The sequence below is a fragment of the Aphelocoma coerulescens genome, chromosome 4 (genome assembly GCF_041296385.1).
Source record: "Aphelocoma coerulescens isolate FSJ_1873_10779 chromosome 4, UR_Acoe_1.0, whole genome shotgun sequence".
In the NCBI taxonomy this organism is placed as follows: domain Eukaryota; kingdom Metazoa; phylum Chordata; class Aves; order Passeriformes; family Corvidae; genus Aphelocoma; species Aphelocoma coerulescens.
Window position 1 is genome coordinate 67,280,136 of NC_091017.1, and position 16,832 is coordinate 67,296,967.

A 16,832-nucleotide genomic window follows, 5' to 3' on the forward strand; every position below is an offset into this window, starting at 1 on the left:
CTGTTGTGTGGGTTAGTAGCCAGTATGGCAATTTTACCCTTGAACTGAGCTCCTCTGGAATGGCTTCTGCCATGTGCGACTGTGACTGCGCCTGTGGTGGAAAGCAGCAGGGGAGGCTTTATTTTACACTTCCTTTTTAGTTACTTTTCCAGCTACCACCCTCATTTCCACCTGTTCCCTAAGCATGTTACATCCGTTAAGCACCCCCACTAAATATCAAATCAATTGTATAAAGTAATATCTTGAAGGAAATGTGAATAGCAGGGGGAGCAGATTGCAAGAGAACTTTGTCATATCAGAGTGAAATCATACTGTCAGTCTTAAGAAACAACAGGTAAGACATGGCTGGTATTGCTTGTTCCTGATGAATCCACATTACACTCAGACTGCAAGTGAACTTCTTAAAAGTAAATGTGGGGTTCTTTTTCAAATTTATTTTGAAGAAAACAGAACCTTAACCTATTTGCTTAAACTTGTTTTGTTAAAAAAAAAAAATTTTATGCCTTTCAAGGCAAGGAAATGACACTGGGGGCCACATTTTTGTGTGGGGATTAAAAAACTCAACAGGTAGTGACCAAGAAGATCTAACTGACATTTAAAAAACATGAAAGCTCCCCATGATCTCCTGCAAACTTGGAACTTGTGAAAATCAACAAAGTAACTTATTTGAATGACTGACGTTTAAATTCAATCTCCTACTTTGAATCTGTAGGTTTGTTTGATTGGGATTTTAATTAAAAGCTACTCAAAGTACCACATAGGGACATTGATTTATTTAAAGTAGCTCAAAAATAAAAATTATTTCTAAAAAGCAGTAAGTTCACCATCAAAACAACAGCAACTTACACATAACTTTACAGCTCGCTTCCTGCCCAGAAAACTTCCACATACGTAGCAGAGATGTAAAAATCAGTTACTCAGTTACCGCCCTTTTTCCCATTCCCTTCGCTCCTATTGCTCTGTACCGAGGAACACGGCGCTAGGGGGGAGGCTCGCGTGCAGCACCCGGGTTCGCTCACACCGGCCCTGCCGCCGCTACAGCGCTGGAGCGGGGCTGGAGCGGGGCTGCACCCGGGCCCGCCGGCCCCCACCCGCCTCACCCGGCACCGCCATTTTGGAGCTGCCCAAGCCCGCCTCGGCCGCCTCCGTCCTGATACCCCCTCGTCCCTCACGGATGGGCGGCCATCCCCCGCCCGCTGCCACTGCGCGAGGCGCGGCCGCACTCGAGAGCAGCCCCCGGTACCGCTGCCCTCCCGCCAGCCGCCCCTCCGCCGGCCGGCGCTGCGTGGCCGCCTCCGCCTCCTGCCGCCAGCCCCGCCCGGGCCCGGCGGAGCCTCGCTGGAGCCCTCCCTGAGAGCGGAGGGCGGTGAGTGGCAGTGGGGTGGGGAGGTGGCAGCGGCCGATGGGCGGGCCGCGGCCGCCCCTAAGGGCTGCGGGCTCCCGGCGGAGCCCCACTCGGCGGCCGGCCGCCTCCGGAGGTTCGGGGAGATTTGTCATCGGGGGTGCGCGCTGCTGACTTCGCCCGGCCGGGCTCGGTGAGCGTCTGGGGCGGGACCCTGCGCAGGACGGCCCGAGCTGCCAGCCTCCTCACGCCCCTCGCCGGGGCGTCCTGGCCTTCCGGAGTGGCAGGGCCGCCCGGGCACTCCCGGACCTTGCGAGGAGCGAGGCCGAGCGAACTCCGGCGCTCCCGCCTGGGAGCGGCTGGCGGTGGTGGGTGCGGAGTCACCGCGGTGGTTGCGGAGTCACCGCCCGCTGGCTTGTGAGCAACCCGGTGGAAAAGTTGGTGGTGCCCTTTGTAGGACAAGCTGAGAGTGACTTTTGGGACGGGAGTGTTTTTGCGAGCTGGCTGACAGCGAGGTGAGCCTCCGCTCGCGGCTGTGCTGGAGAGGCGCCGGTGCTGCCCGTTCTGGAAGGAGCCGGACCAGTCCGTGCCGCGCATCCCCCGCGGGGCGCCGCGGGTGCGGCCTGGCTGCGCTCGCCGTCCCTCTTACAAAGCGCTAAGGTCAAGTTTAAAACTGGAGGCACAGTAACTTTTGTGATTGTATAATGGTTAAAAATACTCATGCTGGTTTAGCGGGAAGGTATTTTAATCTCTCTATTTTCCGAGGACTGGTTGAAGGTTGAACTGAACTGTGTTGGTTTATTTATAACTTGATGTAGAAACATAATACAGAAGCGCATTTACTTGTATCAGTAAAATATTTTTTGGTTTGGGGAAACTTAATTTTGGCAGCCAGGTTGTCAAATTACAAGTAATACGTTTGGCAGTGGTATCATTGCTAGTACTCTTAGCACCCTGTCGTGATTTTAGTGTTCTTTGAGTGGAAAAAGTTGTTCGTTAAGTGGTGTCTTTGGTTTTGGCTATACTACTTTCATCTTTACAAGGACATCTTCAGGTCGGTATTCTGAATTAATTCTGTATTTATACAGCATTTAAAAATACTGGGTTTTGCTAGATATCGTCTACAATGCTCCTTGCAAAGTGCTTAACTTCAGGGAAGTTGCTCTGAGTTGCTTCTTGAAGAAGCAGCAAGAGTTACTATGTATTGTGCTGTGGTAGTATATGCATGCCTTTCTACTTCTGTCTTGTGAAAGCTAAACTTTCAGTAGGGATTTTTATACAAGTTTACTTATTTAGGGAACTTTTTACTACAGAGCAGAGATCCCCTCTTCTTTTTCAGAGGGCTTACAGTTAAAAGGTGTTCTTGTGTAAGGCCTTTCCCTCCCTGCCACGTATGAATAAAATTTTCTAAAAATGAGATATAAAGGTATTTAAAGTAAGTTTATTTTGAATCATGGGCATTTAAGTTGGTAATGTCTAAAACCAGCATCCTTGGTGGTTCCTTCTCCAATTTTCCATGCAGAATTCTACATCTCCTCCTCCTTTGCCTTCTTACCATTGTCTTTCTCTGTCTCCTGATTAGGAGACTGTTAACGAGGCCTTTCATATGAAATTAATTTTTCTATTATTCTAGACTTGTCCATAAAAAGTTAGGGCCTAGTCTTTATTTGTAGCATGTATAAGTAGAACATTAAATTCAAAGAAGTAATTTATATGCGGTATTTACAGGATTGATTAATTAGTTTTAGCATTTATTTACACTTAAAACCCAGTTATTATGAAAAACGCAGTTGTTCTGGCATAATGCTGAATATATGGTCAGACTCAGTCAACTATAGCTGCTCATGCTTGGCATTACTGAAGAATGTATAAATAAATCTTGAAGTTGCTATCAGCCTTCTTGCCCTTTTCTAAGCTTTTTGTTCACCTAATTAAACAAATACATTTAGATTTCAAAGTTTTATTCAGTTTTACATTGTAATCCTGCTGTTTTATAACTAATCATTATTTCCTTCTTTGGCAGCTAAAATGAATTCAGATCCTGATCCCACCTCAAGTCCCTCTCACCCCCAGCAGCATCTTGGAAGGTCCCAGCTAAATGCTGCTCCTGTGGACCATAGCGAAAACAGTCAGAGATCTGGAACATCTTCAGCAGATTCTGCAGCTTCTTCAGCTCCTGGCAACTCCCGTAGCAGGGAGAAAGCAGAAAAAAAGGGTAAGTATGAGAGCAATTCTTATGCAAAATTGGCTTACATTAAACATTGGGAGATTATTGTGTGTATGTGTATTCTACACTCTGTTTAAAGACACTGTAAAGTAGGAAAATAAATTTCTCCAGTTTGTTTTAACCTGTTGTTGTGGAAGAGTCTTTTCTACTGTAGCTTTCTTTGTGCGTATTTTCGAGTTTTCCTGTCTTAATTTTTCAGGTTTGTACAAAGCAATAGGAAAGACGTTTGAAAAATTGGCAAGGAGATTTAATTAAATTTAGCATAATAATGTTTCAATTTCATTTCTTTATTTGGCTAGAACACGTGCTAACTGTAGCTTTAATATGAATTCTAATGTGGATGCATAAGATACTACTGTAATGTAGACTGAGGGAGTAATAATCTGGTACACGAAGCCAAAATTGAAGTTAATGTTAGCAGTAAGATAAGAATTTGGATTTACAGTCATGATATACCGTGAAAGGCAGAATGATGAGGTTCTTTTCCCCCACTTGCTGTGAAACCATTCAGTTTCAAAGATTGTGGAAACTGATGGGATGAGAGAAAAGTCTTGTGCGAAATGTAGAACATAAAATGCCTGGGTCCTCCTGTATTCACCTGCTGAGTTCCACTTTTAATTCAGTTTGTAAGCTACCGCTTGTGCAAGATGGTCTTGTGCTCAAGGTCTAGCAAATCTACTGCTCTTTAGCTTTCTTTAGAATTGGACTTTTGACTGTGAAACTGCTTATGTAGATGCCCTTATATTCGCAAATATGAGTCTCTCTACTGAAGATAATAAGGCTATCCAAGGGTTTAAAATGATTAAATGTGTGAATATTTATGTGGCAAATACCAGATTCAGCTGAGCTCTGCTCATAGTTCAGGCCAGTATTATGGCTGTGTCAGCAAATCCATTGTGTGCATCTAATTCAGAATTGACTGTTGGAAACTTCTGGGTTCCCTATTCCATGTGGAGGAGAATGTTTTTGGGATACCTGAATTTCTGACGTGCCTCACTTTTCAGGACCAATTTTGTCATCTAACCCATCTGTAAAAGAATTGAGAGATTATGGAGATTCGACACTTCTAACATTAATTACGTGGTAATTTAGAGTCAGTGCTAATTGGTATGTTTTCTTTCTTCATTTTCCAGTTTCTTAGTATGCTTCAGCAGGGAAAGAAAAGCAACTATAATAGGAATATGGTATGAAGTTATCTTGGGCTTAGTTATAATATGATTTGAAAGAGCAATACATAGGTTTCTGTTGGTGGTTCATGCAAGATTCTGGAAATCTGGAAAGCTATTTAGTGGTATTTTGCACACAGGTTCTGTCAGGTATTCTTCTCTAGCTAATTTGGATATTTTCTTACTCTGCACAAATGTTGGACTTTTCAAATCCCACTGATTTTTATCTTAGTTCTCTTTACACTCCTATGCATTTGCTAATGATTCCTATGTATGCAGCATTGTATTAGAGATGCTGCTTATTTGTGCTTCAATAAAAGAGGGCTTTTGAGCATTGATGTATTTCTCCATTTCAGTTGTGACTCATTCCTGATTACTTTAAATCTCTTCCCATTAAAATGTTATTGGTGCTTGGTGCCACTGTCATTGCCCTTCCTGTGCCCTTCTTATTATATGCAAATATTTACCGCAGCAGAATGAGTTACCATTGTTGTTGTGTCTTGCTGGAGTCTCTAAAACCCATGATTTTAGTGGATTTAGATAGAAAATGTCTTCAATAACATATAATACACTATTTTCTTATATGGCTGTTTTAGAGTTATGCCATTTGTCATAGTGCTAACAGTTTCCAGAACCTAAAACTGTATTAAAATAAAGGAAGTTCTGGGCATCAGTACTTAGAAATGGGCATTTTAGTAGGACTTCATAAAGAAGTACAAATAAAAATACAAATTCAAAGATGTGCATGTGAAAACAAATACAAAAGAAAGTGTTATCTCAAACAAAAAATTGGCACTTCAGCAGTTCTCAAAATAGATGAACTGACACAGAATGTGTTCCTTGGAGTCACTAGAGTCCTTACCAATAAATAACATTCAAGTTGCTGATAGGTCTAGGAAAAGTGAAGGATTTGGACTCTCAGCCATGGTGTGTTGTGATTTGGCCTTATGAAAGGAAATGTGCTCCAGACCAAATGTTCTGGGAAGGGCTGCTCTGACTTCTTTCTTGGAAGATTTAGAAGTTGGGTAATGTTCAATAGTCACTATGATCGTGACTAACTCAGAGCGATGTAGAAGAGGACAGACAAGACCAGCGCACCGATGTACAGAAAGCTATCTCAAATCTTACTGAATGTGTAGAACACTCCTCTTTAATAGTGACTTAAGTATCTTACTCAAATTTAAATTACTTCTATTACAAATTTAAGTTTGTATAATTTTCAATAAATCAACTGTGATTTCTGTTTCAGAAGAGGAGATGTACAGTGTACATCTTAATTATCTGGAAAGGCAGTTTCACCTCAGGACTATCTGCCACACACCCATGTGTCCTTCTCCCACAGAAGGTCACTGGTATCCTGGGCTGCAGAAGTTGAAACATTGTCCTGCAGTTGAAGGGAGATCCTTCCCATCCAGTGAGCACTGGAGTGCTTCATCCAGTTCTGGGCTTCTCAGTACAAAAGAGACATGGAGAGAGTTCAGCAAAGGGCCACAGAGATGATGAATGGGCTGCAGCAGCTCTCCTGTGGGAGGCATCTGAGAGAGCTGGGGCTATTCAGCCTGGGGGAGAGAAGGCTCAGAGGGGATCTATCAATGTACATAAATAGCTGAAGGTAGGGTGCTAAAAGAATGGAGCCAGGGTCTTTCCAGTAGTCCCCAACACAAAGACCAGAGGCAGCTGTCACAAACAGGAGGTTCCCTTGGACCATCAGTAAACACAATTTTTGTTTTTTCTTGTGGGGGTGACTGTACCCTGGCACAGGTTGTCCAGAGAGGTGATGGAATCTCCATCCTTTGAGATACTCAAAAACTGTGTGGACACAGTCCTGGGCAGCCAACTTAGGTGGACCTGCATGAGCAGAGGGGTTGGAACAGATGACTTTCAGAGGTCCCTTCCAACCTCAATCATTTTGCTCTTTCTTGTAATACTCTTGATAGTGTATCTGTATTTCTTATCTGTGCTTTTTCTTCTGTTTTTTCTTAGTATACACTGTGTTTAAGGCTATAGCATCAAAGTGAATGTTAAGTAATTTGTTTCCTGGAAGCACATGTCACATCATCTATTCCTGCAGCATTATCCATACCTTGTATTGTAATCCAGCAAATTAAGGAATGTCTTGGCTCTGACTCAGTAAAGCACTTAAGCACACACATATCCTCAGCTGCGTAGGTACTTCCTTTGGATCAACCTCTTATACTGCCATTTTTTTCTTAGCAGTTTTTCATATATTTTTTTCTATATTCTCCTAATGGATCATTAGATAGTGTTTATATTACTCTGTGTATAATTTCTTTCACAACAGGATGTAACAGTACTTTGAGAGTTTATTGAGCAAACTGAATCTGGGTTTAATGAAAAAAATGTTCAGTCATTAGGGTAATTTATAGATACTGTTTTTGTTGTGTTAAATAAGAAAAGGAGGGCATTTGTAGTTACCCAAAAGTCTTGCATTCTACTTACGTATGTTGTTGGGGTTTGTGTGTGTAGGAATGGAATGAATATCAATATGGCAGCTTTCAAGTTTAAAAATAAATGTGAAAAAAAATGGTTACTCTTTGAAGGATATTCATGGACAGGTAGCTTATTAGTGAGGAAAGCTTATACACTACTAATTAGGGCTCCTGAAATTTTAAAGCCATTGAATCATCAGTATCCATGTAAGCAAATTACAGGAGAGTTCTTGTATAGCAGAGAGGACCAGTGTCTGCGTGCTAGTGAAGTCTGTTGAAACAGATTAAGACTCTAATCTCCTTAAGACACTTTATGCTTCTCAGGTGCACAGGCCCCTCATTTTCTGTCCAGGTGGTATATACCCCTTTCTGGTTTCTGTGTTTCATCCACTCTGTAACATCTCCTTCCCTCAGGTACAGCCCTAAAGCAATGTGAAAAGAGAGGGCACAGATGAGAGCTTTGGAGCTCCCAACACCAAATCCTCCAAGTAAGCTTAAAAACATCCTTCTTGCTAGTGAAACCATTTCCTCTACTTATACACAAAGCAGAGCTAGGAGAAAAGCACTTTCAATGTGGTGACTTAGTTACCATGTGAGTATCTGTTACTGCTGCTCTTAATGTTTTTTGAAAGAGATGCCTGAATTCACAGGTAAGTGCCTTGTATTGCTGAGTTAGAAAGTAGATTTACATGTCCCAGAAGATGTTTTACTTTTGATTCAGATGAAAGCAGAGTTGAGAGAAACTTTTCACAATAAGATAGTGATCAATACTTGACTGTGATGTCTGGATTCAAGTAACTGCTTCAGCCACAACAGTGACATGAACTGGATGACTCTCACCCCAGGTGAACATTTATTGTGCTGCAGGTTATCTGGAAGAGTTAGCATTTCTTTAATGCTTAAATACATTCAAGCATGTAGTGTCTTTCTTTGACTGTTTGCCAGTGAGCAGGTAAAAGAGGTCATGCTAGGATACTAGAGAAACTGGGGGTAGTGTGAAGATGGTAATTTTTCATATGTGCATGAAACAGATTTTTACTGGTTTATTGCATCATTCATGCACATTTGTTAGCCAATGAGTTTGGAAAGGTGAAATTGCAGAGCTAAGTTGCAGTGCTTGAAGAAAGGTCTCTTTGGTTAAGGAGCTAGTTGGAGTTTTTTTGTCTGTGATTTTGCTGTAATCTCTTGTTCTAGAATTGAGAACATATGGAAAGGTGTTTGTACAGAGAACGTTGCAGACAGAAATCAATTTCTTGTATTTTGTTTGTAGATATACAGGGTTCTGTGTGTACTTAGGTTATGAGGGGTTTTTGTATCGCTAGGAAGAGAATTATTTTAGTAATTAACTGACTTTGAATTTATAAATAGTAAAAACATCTTTTAAACAGTTTACAGTGCATTGCAACAACTTACAACGGTGTGTCTCCAAGGCATTGCTAAATGATAGCTAACAAATAGGGAACCTTTCTAATTTACAAATATTTTCCAAGTGTTAGCCTCTTCCACTTAAGGTTACAAAGAACCTTTACTTCAAAGCTCTATTTTAGCACTTCTGAGTCTTTGCTTTTTGGCAGTTAGCTATTACAGACTAACTCTTGAGGCAAAGTGAAATGTTTGTGCAAAGCTTGAAGAAATCTCAGAAAAATCTTGGATTATTTGAAGGAGAAGATTATGCCTTGAAGTATTAATTACTTAACAATTTACCTGTCAGTTTATTAATGCCCCATCAAACTTTACTTTTAAATACTCAGGCTCCTGGAAAACTTATTTGCCAGGCTTTGCTGTGGGAGAGAAAGGATTCTATCCAAACAAAAGTTAATGACTATTTTCTGATAAAATTTTGGGACACCATCATAGTTGGTGCAGAACAACGGGAATGGGCTTTTTGGTGTCTGCTGCTATTGTCAGTAACATGCATCAGCATTTATTTTTACCCTATATGGGATGAGAATTGAACACCCATTTATTTGAGGAAACATTCTCCATCTTTCCCTCTTCCACCATTTTGAAATACATAAATAGTTTTTGTCTGATAACAAAGATACTATTACTGCTAACAGTTTTTTACATTCACATGATGAACCAGATTAGGAGACGTGCCCTCGCTCAGTCTTCATCTATTATTTTCCCGGTGGATCAATTTCTTAATCTGTTTATGATAACGAAATTTCTAGCATAGTCCCAGGGTGCTGGAAGAAATGAGGGTACAAGTGGAGGAGTACACTCATATTAGTAAATTGTGTAATGAAATGGGAGTGGCCCTGTAAATTCTTTGGTGCAAAGGACTCGACATTCCTTTTGTACAACTTAAAAAATTTAATCTAATGGTTGGAATCTTTCTATTCAGTTTCCTTTGAAAGGGATCCAGTAGGTGTGTTCCACTGTGCAGACAAATCCCTGTTACAGTACAGTAATCAAGGAGAGACTTGGAGCTGTTGTGTTGCTGGAGGGGCCCTTGCAGCAGCCGCAGCCCCACTTCATTGTTAAAGTCAGAAGGTGAGACTGGGAACAGTAAACTGGGAAGTAAAGCTAATCCTTTGAAAAGTTAGTTAATTATTAGAAGTTAATTATTATTAAGTCACTGTGCATTTGCTAAACATTTGGAATGGTCCTCTTTTAAGGGCCCCTCTGTTTTGACAGCAAATGGACTGGTGGAGTGTCAATGTGGTGAAGTGCTCAAACTGCAGAATTGCTGAAATTCCATGAGCATTGTGCAGGTTGTTTTGATAATTTCTGTCTGCACCCACAAAAATATGTGGACTTGGTGAGCTCTATGGTCTCAACTTCTCACATAGCTTTTCATTGCTTTTTCTCTCTTTTTTTTTTTTTTTTTTTTTTTTTTGGTGGAAAGGGTTAGTATTGATGGTTATCAACTGACAAATGACAAAATGCTAATTTACTTGTAACTCTACAGTTTTCGAACTACAGATTTGTCAGATTTATCCCAGCTCATTCATAAAGGATTCATCAGAGATGCCTGCATAGAAAAAGCAGCAGGACTGGCTCATTAGTTATGTGTAAAATTATTTTTATGACTTTAAAAGATCATTGTACAGTAATAGCTATGCTAGAAAAATACAGCTTTGGAGAATAGTTTTTCCTCCACTTTTAAAATTTATAGTCTATAATATCGCTCTTAGTCTTCCACCTACATGCTTTTTTTTTATTGCTCTCCTGACAATTTATGTTCATTTTGTGGGGGTACAGAAGTTGTTCCCATTTCAATTTAATGCTATTTGATGACTTGCAGTTGTGGTGTGACTAAGACTATTACCATATCTACAAATGCATTGCTCGTCCCAGAGAAAGTAGCGTTGAGTCCTAGACTTGAACAGCTCTGTAAACAAATATTATTCTCTTCTCTCCCATCCCTATTATTACCTTTTAAAATAGAATGCCTGCCAAAGTATGCTAATATAAGAACTCCGAATTGTTCCTGGGACAAGTAGGACCATCTTAACATCTGATCATGGAGGTTAAAAGCATAAAAGAAAAACATGCAATGTACTCTTAATTGTACCTAGCTCTTACTATGCAGTTAAGAATCCAGGCTTCTGAATGGATTAAGGATTCAGCACTCATGGGTGAGCAGCTAAGCATCTAAAGTTAATAAAACCTTTTTTCAAATCGTTGATGTATGTTGTGCAAAGTATTTCTTCTTCATCTCTAGTCAGTTCCTCTGTGTCATTATATTTGATATGTACAAATCATGTTTATGACGTGACACTTGATGCCAGCTTTTAAGTGGAATGTCAGTCTTTCCAGAAACTTTACTCCTACATAGTTACTGCACACAATACCACTGAACTTTTGGAACTTGTGGAAAGTGAGTAGGAGGATTTCTCTAGAGACTCAGACTGGCTCTGGTGAACACTGAAAGCTCAACAGTACAATCCGGTGAAACAAAAAAGCTCTTAGAATCTGCATTTATTGTTATAAAATGTACAGATCAACTTTTTTCTAAAAGTACATTGATAATGGAGTACTACCATATTCTACCTGTGGTTGAATGAAAGAGATCGAACATCTTTCCCTTTGGAGATAAGCTTACACAGCAGCCTCTAACAAAAGAAATTATTTTTATTTTGTCATTAGTTGTGTATGCCTTTACTCCTTAGTGTGTCTGAGATTCTAGAAAGCTTGTTTCATACTGAAAACAAAACCTGTAATAAAAAGCTGTATGCTGTTCCCTGAAATTGTTGAATTTGTTTGTTTTTTTAATTAACTTACCAGATTTCTGCTTACAGAAAGAACTTTTCCTGCATAAAATCCTGTGTAACACTATCAGAATTACCACCATACACTTCCAAGAGGCGCTGGAGGTGTTACGTAGGACGTGACTCCAAAAGGAGTACATTCTAGGCAGATTCTCACAAAATGTGTTGCTCTACCTGTTTTAGTTGATACCCATGGGCAGCCACCCCTATAAGCTTTCATTTTCCTACTTTTTCTTGATTATTTATTGCTTGACAAATATGCTTCCATTATTTACTTTCTATGTGCATGCAGTCTTTTTGCCTGCTTCCTACCCAATGTTCTAAAATTTCCTTCATACTAGCAAATGAACTATTACTGAAAATCCACCATAAAAGGATTTTCTATCGCTAGTATATTTAATTTGTGAAAATTGTTAATGCAAATTCATTGACTCCTCTAACATAAATTAACTGGTTCATGTTTGTTGCAGAGTGTAATTTCTGATGATTCAGTCATGCTTTGGGGTTTGGTTTTGTTGTTGCTGTTTTTTGCTTTCTGTTTTTTTCAAGTAGCATGATTACAATACAATCCTGTCATAGTTTTGAACAGTGCAGTAAGACCTCTACTGACTTCATGAGATGCTGGAACTTTTTCTGACTGTATTGTAGCAAAGGTAAATACTGGATGAACAGAGAACAAGACTGATGAAAGCTGAGCTATAGGAGAATTCCCTTTCAACAGTTGTCTGAGAATCCCATTCAGTGATACAGAGCTGAAAGATGCCAGGGCCTCAAAGTAGTCTGCAAATACAGAGGTTTTGCAGGTGGGTGGTCTTTAGCAGCTGGATGCTTGGTTTTTAAGAAACCAAATTATGCTTTTTCTTGTAGTTCATTTTGGGTTATTTCTACAGAAGACACTGAAATCCAGGGAACAGAACACGTTTCAGCACTCTTAAATGCAAACTGAGGATGAAAAATTAATATTAAAAACTGACTGGCTTCTAGCAAGATGATTGTCTTTGTAAGTATTTATGGTAATAGTTAAGGTGATGTGGTCCTTTGGTGTACCGCCCCAAATTCTTTTGGCACAGGATTCATAGCATGTTTTTGACCTGTTACTGGCTATTTCTTTCTCAGTCTAATCCAATGCTGGGTTATATAGCGGAATTTTAATTTTTTCTCTGATTACACTTTTGGGAAAAAGTGCATTTGTGATTCTGAACTTAATTGTAGAACAGTTAGACCCTATCTGGAAGTACTACTTAGGCACTTTTATTAATACTAAGAATGGGATAAGCTTTGCATGTTGCACTTCAGAGGCATATTTTAATGGAAATTCCTAGACATAAAAAATAAGTAAAAATCCAGCTTCAAGTTTGTCATAATGGAAGTCATAAAGAGGCTTTTTCAAATAGAAATAATTCTATATCTGTCTTTTCTGTGCCATGTCAGTCTCCACCTACACATTCATTTGTTCATCTTACCTTGTGGAGCATGGTGGGAGGAGTGGAGTTTAGCAGTGAACATACTAGTATCCTCTCACAATAGAAGCAAGTAATTTTCATTGTAATTCAGACAGTACTCCCTTTCAGATTCAATTACAGTAAAGCCTTCCTGCTAAAGCAGTAAAGTGATGTATGCCTGAAGCTCCAAGTAAGTACAGTGCTGTGCAATGTGACAAAGTTCAGTTCAGACATCAGTGCTCTTCATGGTATATAGAGACTTTGTTCATAAGTGGGAGAAGATCTAATGTCAAAGAAGACATTCTTCGCTCCCTGCTCCCACCCCAGTAATTTAGCTGGCAGAAATGCCTGGGGATGAAATCTTGTTCCATGCTACTCCATCAAATGTCTCAATTACTCTTGTCAGTTAAGAACATGACCCTGAGGGAGATGCCTGATATCCTGTGACTTCTTATAAGTAGAAAACCCACTTAACTTAAGTAGTGAGCTTTTGGAATAAAGCTAATATAAACAAGAAGTGCAGTTTTTCTTCCTCTGGATGCCATCCAGCTTTTTCTTATACCTGAACTAACATGGGTGTGTTCCAGTTTCTGAAGGCTCACTGAAGTTGCTGTCAATACTCAGTGCTAATGCTAGAGGTTGGTGATCAGCTTTTTCAGGTTCAAGATTCTTGTTCCTTTTCTCATGAGAATCATTTACAGAGTTATTTACAGCATGCCTGTTAGAGCCAGGGGCTTTTTCTAAATGCAGTGCTAGTGCTGTCCTTCCTTTATTCAGAATGTTCTTTAGGCTACTTGCAGCATAGAAATTTTTTAAAAGCCTTTTAAAACTTGTAGAAATATTTGGCGTTGGCCAGATATTTTTAATCTGTTCATTCCCTTTGGTTTTTGTATTTGGAAAGACATTGAATAGTCTCTCTGTTAACCTTCTCCATTTCATTCTCAGTTTCTTCCCCAGGTTATAAAGCTCTGATAATAGTGTCTTATTAGCACTGAGGTGTGTTTTTCGTGTTACGCTGAGTGATAATAGTTCAGAGCTTATCACTGTGCGTGCAATGATAAAGTGCCTTCATGGTTTGCTGCATTTCATCTGGTCGTTTATCACTTAATTAGTCATTAAATCTTTCTGCTGGTTTTGCTTGAGTTTTTTGTAGTAGTTTTTTTCCTGGATAACACAGAATCATCAACAGATTTTGGCACCTTGGTTATTAGCCCCTTTTTTTTTCATTCATGTACAAATGTATTGAATGATTTAGGCCTTATTTTATATCCCTGTGCGTCTAAACTGATAATCTTACCCCTGGGAGAATGAAAACTGTGTTTTTTGAATCTTCATATTCTATTTCTTAATCTCTCACTTTTCCATGTAACAACCTGCATTCTAATTTGTTTAGGGGACTTATGTGAGAAGCCTTTCTCCCTGTCTTTGGAGATGGAAATATGAGCTGGATCCACCAGTTTAACCCAGTATATCTTTTTTTCTTAATTAGGAAAAAAATGGGTTTGTATCTTTTGGTTTCTCCAACTACTTAACATATAAAGTTATTTATTAAATGTATTTAAAATTACATCCTGTTTCCGAATGTATAATTTTCTGGGATGTAGTTGAGGTCATTATTGTTGCTTTCTGGCCTTTTTGTGGCTCTCTTTTTTTGTCAGTGTATCTTAGTCGTGTTTGTTCAAACAAAAGATTAAAGAAACTACATTTAAAACTGTATACCAAAACCTAAAATTTGCAAAATCGTTTGGAAGACTGCCTACTTACCTTTGCTTGGCTCACTTTACTGGGCAACCTTGATAACGGTTTTCACCTGTGTCAACTGTCAGATCTTGTCATGTAACAGTGAAAATGGTTATGTATTTTTCTAGGTGAGTGCTCAGTGAGCTTGGAGGTGTGTTCCTGCTGGGTGGGACTGAACATATCATTTGTGTTGTGCATATGCTTAGCTCTTCCTGACTGTTTTCAGTCACTTCAGGAATACTTGCTGAACTATACCATGGGAAGGCTAATCCAGAAATCCTGTTTCGTATCTTGTCATCTCAGATCCCTTATTCTCCCCAACACATGGGTTTTTTTCCTCCTCCTCCTGCACATTCCTGTCACTTCTTTTTGTGAGCCCAAATGAATGCTTGAAGTCATGATCATATAAAGTGTGTGTGCCATACGGGTTTCCTTCATACTCTTAGTGTGGGTGTTGCTTAATGCATTAATCTTTTGTTTGATAGAGTTTTCATGAGCTTTAATATTCGCTTGTAAAACCTGTAATTTCTTTTAAACTTACATATTTTGTATGAAAGCTTCATTGTTGCTTCCTGTCTGAGAAAGTGCTTTCAGTTTTCCTTTTATCCTGTTCTCACTAGGTTTTTACCTTTTCATTCAAAGCACTTAGAAGTCCCTAGCTTGTGTTTGTTTAGAAAAAATTATTTGTTGTGTGTGATAGCATGACTGTCATGGGGCTGGCCTCCAATAACTGTGTGAACAAAGAAGATCTTAAGCTCAAAAGGTGTAAGAAATTTTGATCCTTTAAAATACAGTTTTTTGCTTTGTTATTCCCTGTTCATGGTCTTTGGCCTCTTGCTTAATCTGGAATTCAGGTGCTGTAGCTGTGACCTAGGAAGAAAGCTGTGTGCACCTGGCCGGGGGGTGATATTAGCAGGCAAGGGGCTAAAACCCCTTTGAGCTGAGTAAATCCACTGCAGAGAGCTTTAATGTGTTTGTGTTGGTAGGAAAGTAAATCTACAAACGCTTTTATTATCCAGCATGCCCTTTATTGATTCTTTCTACATGAAATAATTTTAGTAGATTTTTTTGAAGGAAGGCAGTGATTCCTAGTGGTTAGAAGAGCACTGAGAAAATTTAGGGGGTGTGTGTATGATCCATTTTGTGTGTGTATATGTACAACTAAAAACCTTTCTTTGTGTGAAAGCACTATTACGTGCCTTTAAAGGTTTCAGAATTCAAGAATGGAAGTGTCATACTCAATGTCACTTAAAATGCTAGGGTTTTGGAAGCAGTGTTTGTCTAAATTGTGTGTAAAACATTTTTGCTAAATATGTGATCAGACACTTCTCAACAAGTCAGCCAACTACAGTGATGCTCACATGATGTGATTCAGTTGTGTATGTTAAGGGTATTAAAAGGGTTGGGAACCTCCTACTGATTTGTGCTAGAATACTGGGAAGGAAATCTTACGACATCCCCAGTTTATTTGTCTGTAAATTCTTTTGCATTGAAAATATTTTTTATCTAGATTGTGTAAATCCATTCTTCAAAAACTTGTGTGCATATTGAAGAGTTTGTTGGGTTTTAGTCTTCAGTTTAAACCCTAAAGATAAGGTTTAGATATGTTATTTAATCTATAACCTATATTGGCATCTTCCTTTTCTGATTTAAAATTTTAAGCACTGGTATTTGCAGTCTCACTTGGACTAATCCCCTACTGTGGATTGACTGCCTTTTTGTCAATTTAATGGCTAAATTTCAGACAATAATTGCTTCCTAGCATAGTATTTAAGAAACTGAAATGTTTCCTTTTTAAACATTTCCTGTTTCTGATCAAAACCTAACAGAAATAAAATGTAAAAACAGTAAAAATGCCTGCCTATGACAGAGTGAATGCTAAATTCCCATTTGAGCTTACAGCAACAAAGCTGGAATCTTATTTTATATGGCCAATGTGCCAAGTAATGTGTAAAGCTTCAAAAAGTAAGTAATCTTTAGTTTTCATCAGCCTGTTTGCAACCTCCCTACATAAACACTTGTGTTTGCACTTCTATATTCTGACTATTTGTCTTGGAGTTGTAAAACATACTTTTTACTAGGAAAACAGAAAGTACTCTATAGTTATGTTTTACCAGCACCATTGAAGTCTATCACTTAATAACAGGCAGTTTTAGCTTAGTCTTCTTCTGAATGCTGTATGACGGTGAAATGCCACAGGTCTTTATGTAATGACCTGTTTTATTGTAATGAGTCTTTTTTAATAAAT

General features: G+C 39.2%; 1 protein-coding gene across 2 annotated transcripts in view; it reads left to right on the forward strand.

Moving 5' to 3' along the window:
* The first annotated feature begins 1,403 nt into the window (after positions 1 to 1,403).
* The window catches only part of WFS1 (wolframin ER transmembrane glycoprotein), a 33,163-nt gene continuing 17,734 nt past the window's right edge, over positions 1,404 to 16,832 (forward strand). The window contains exons 1-2 of one of the 2 annotated variants that reach the window (XM_069014478.1): positions 1,404 to 1,535; positions 3,366 to 3,557. In XM_069014478.1, coding sequence (XP_068870579.1) covers positions 3,371 to 3,557 — 187 coding nt within the window. In that variant the 5' untranslated portion in view covers positions 1,404 to 1,535; positions 3,366 to 3,370. Of the gene's footprint in view, positions 1,536 to 1,647; positions 1,858 to 3,365; positions 3,558 to 16,832 lie in introns of those variants that run through there. The other variant, XM_069014479.1, reaches the window with a different exon arrangement.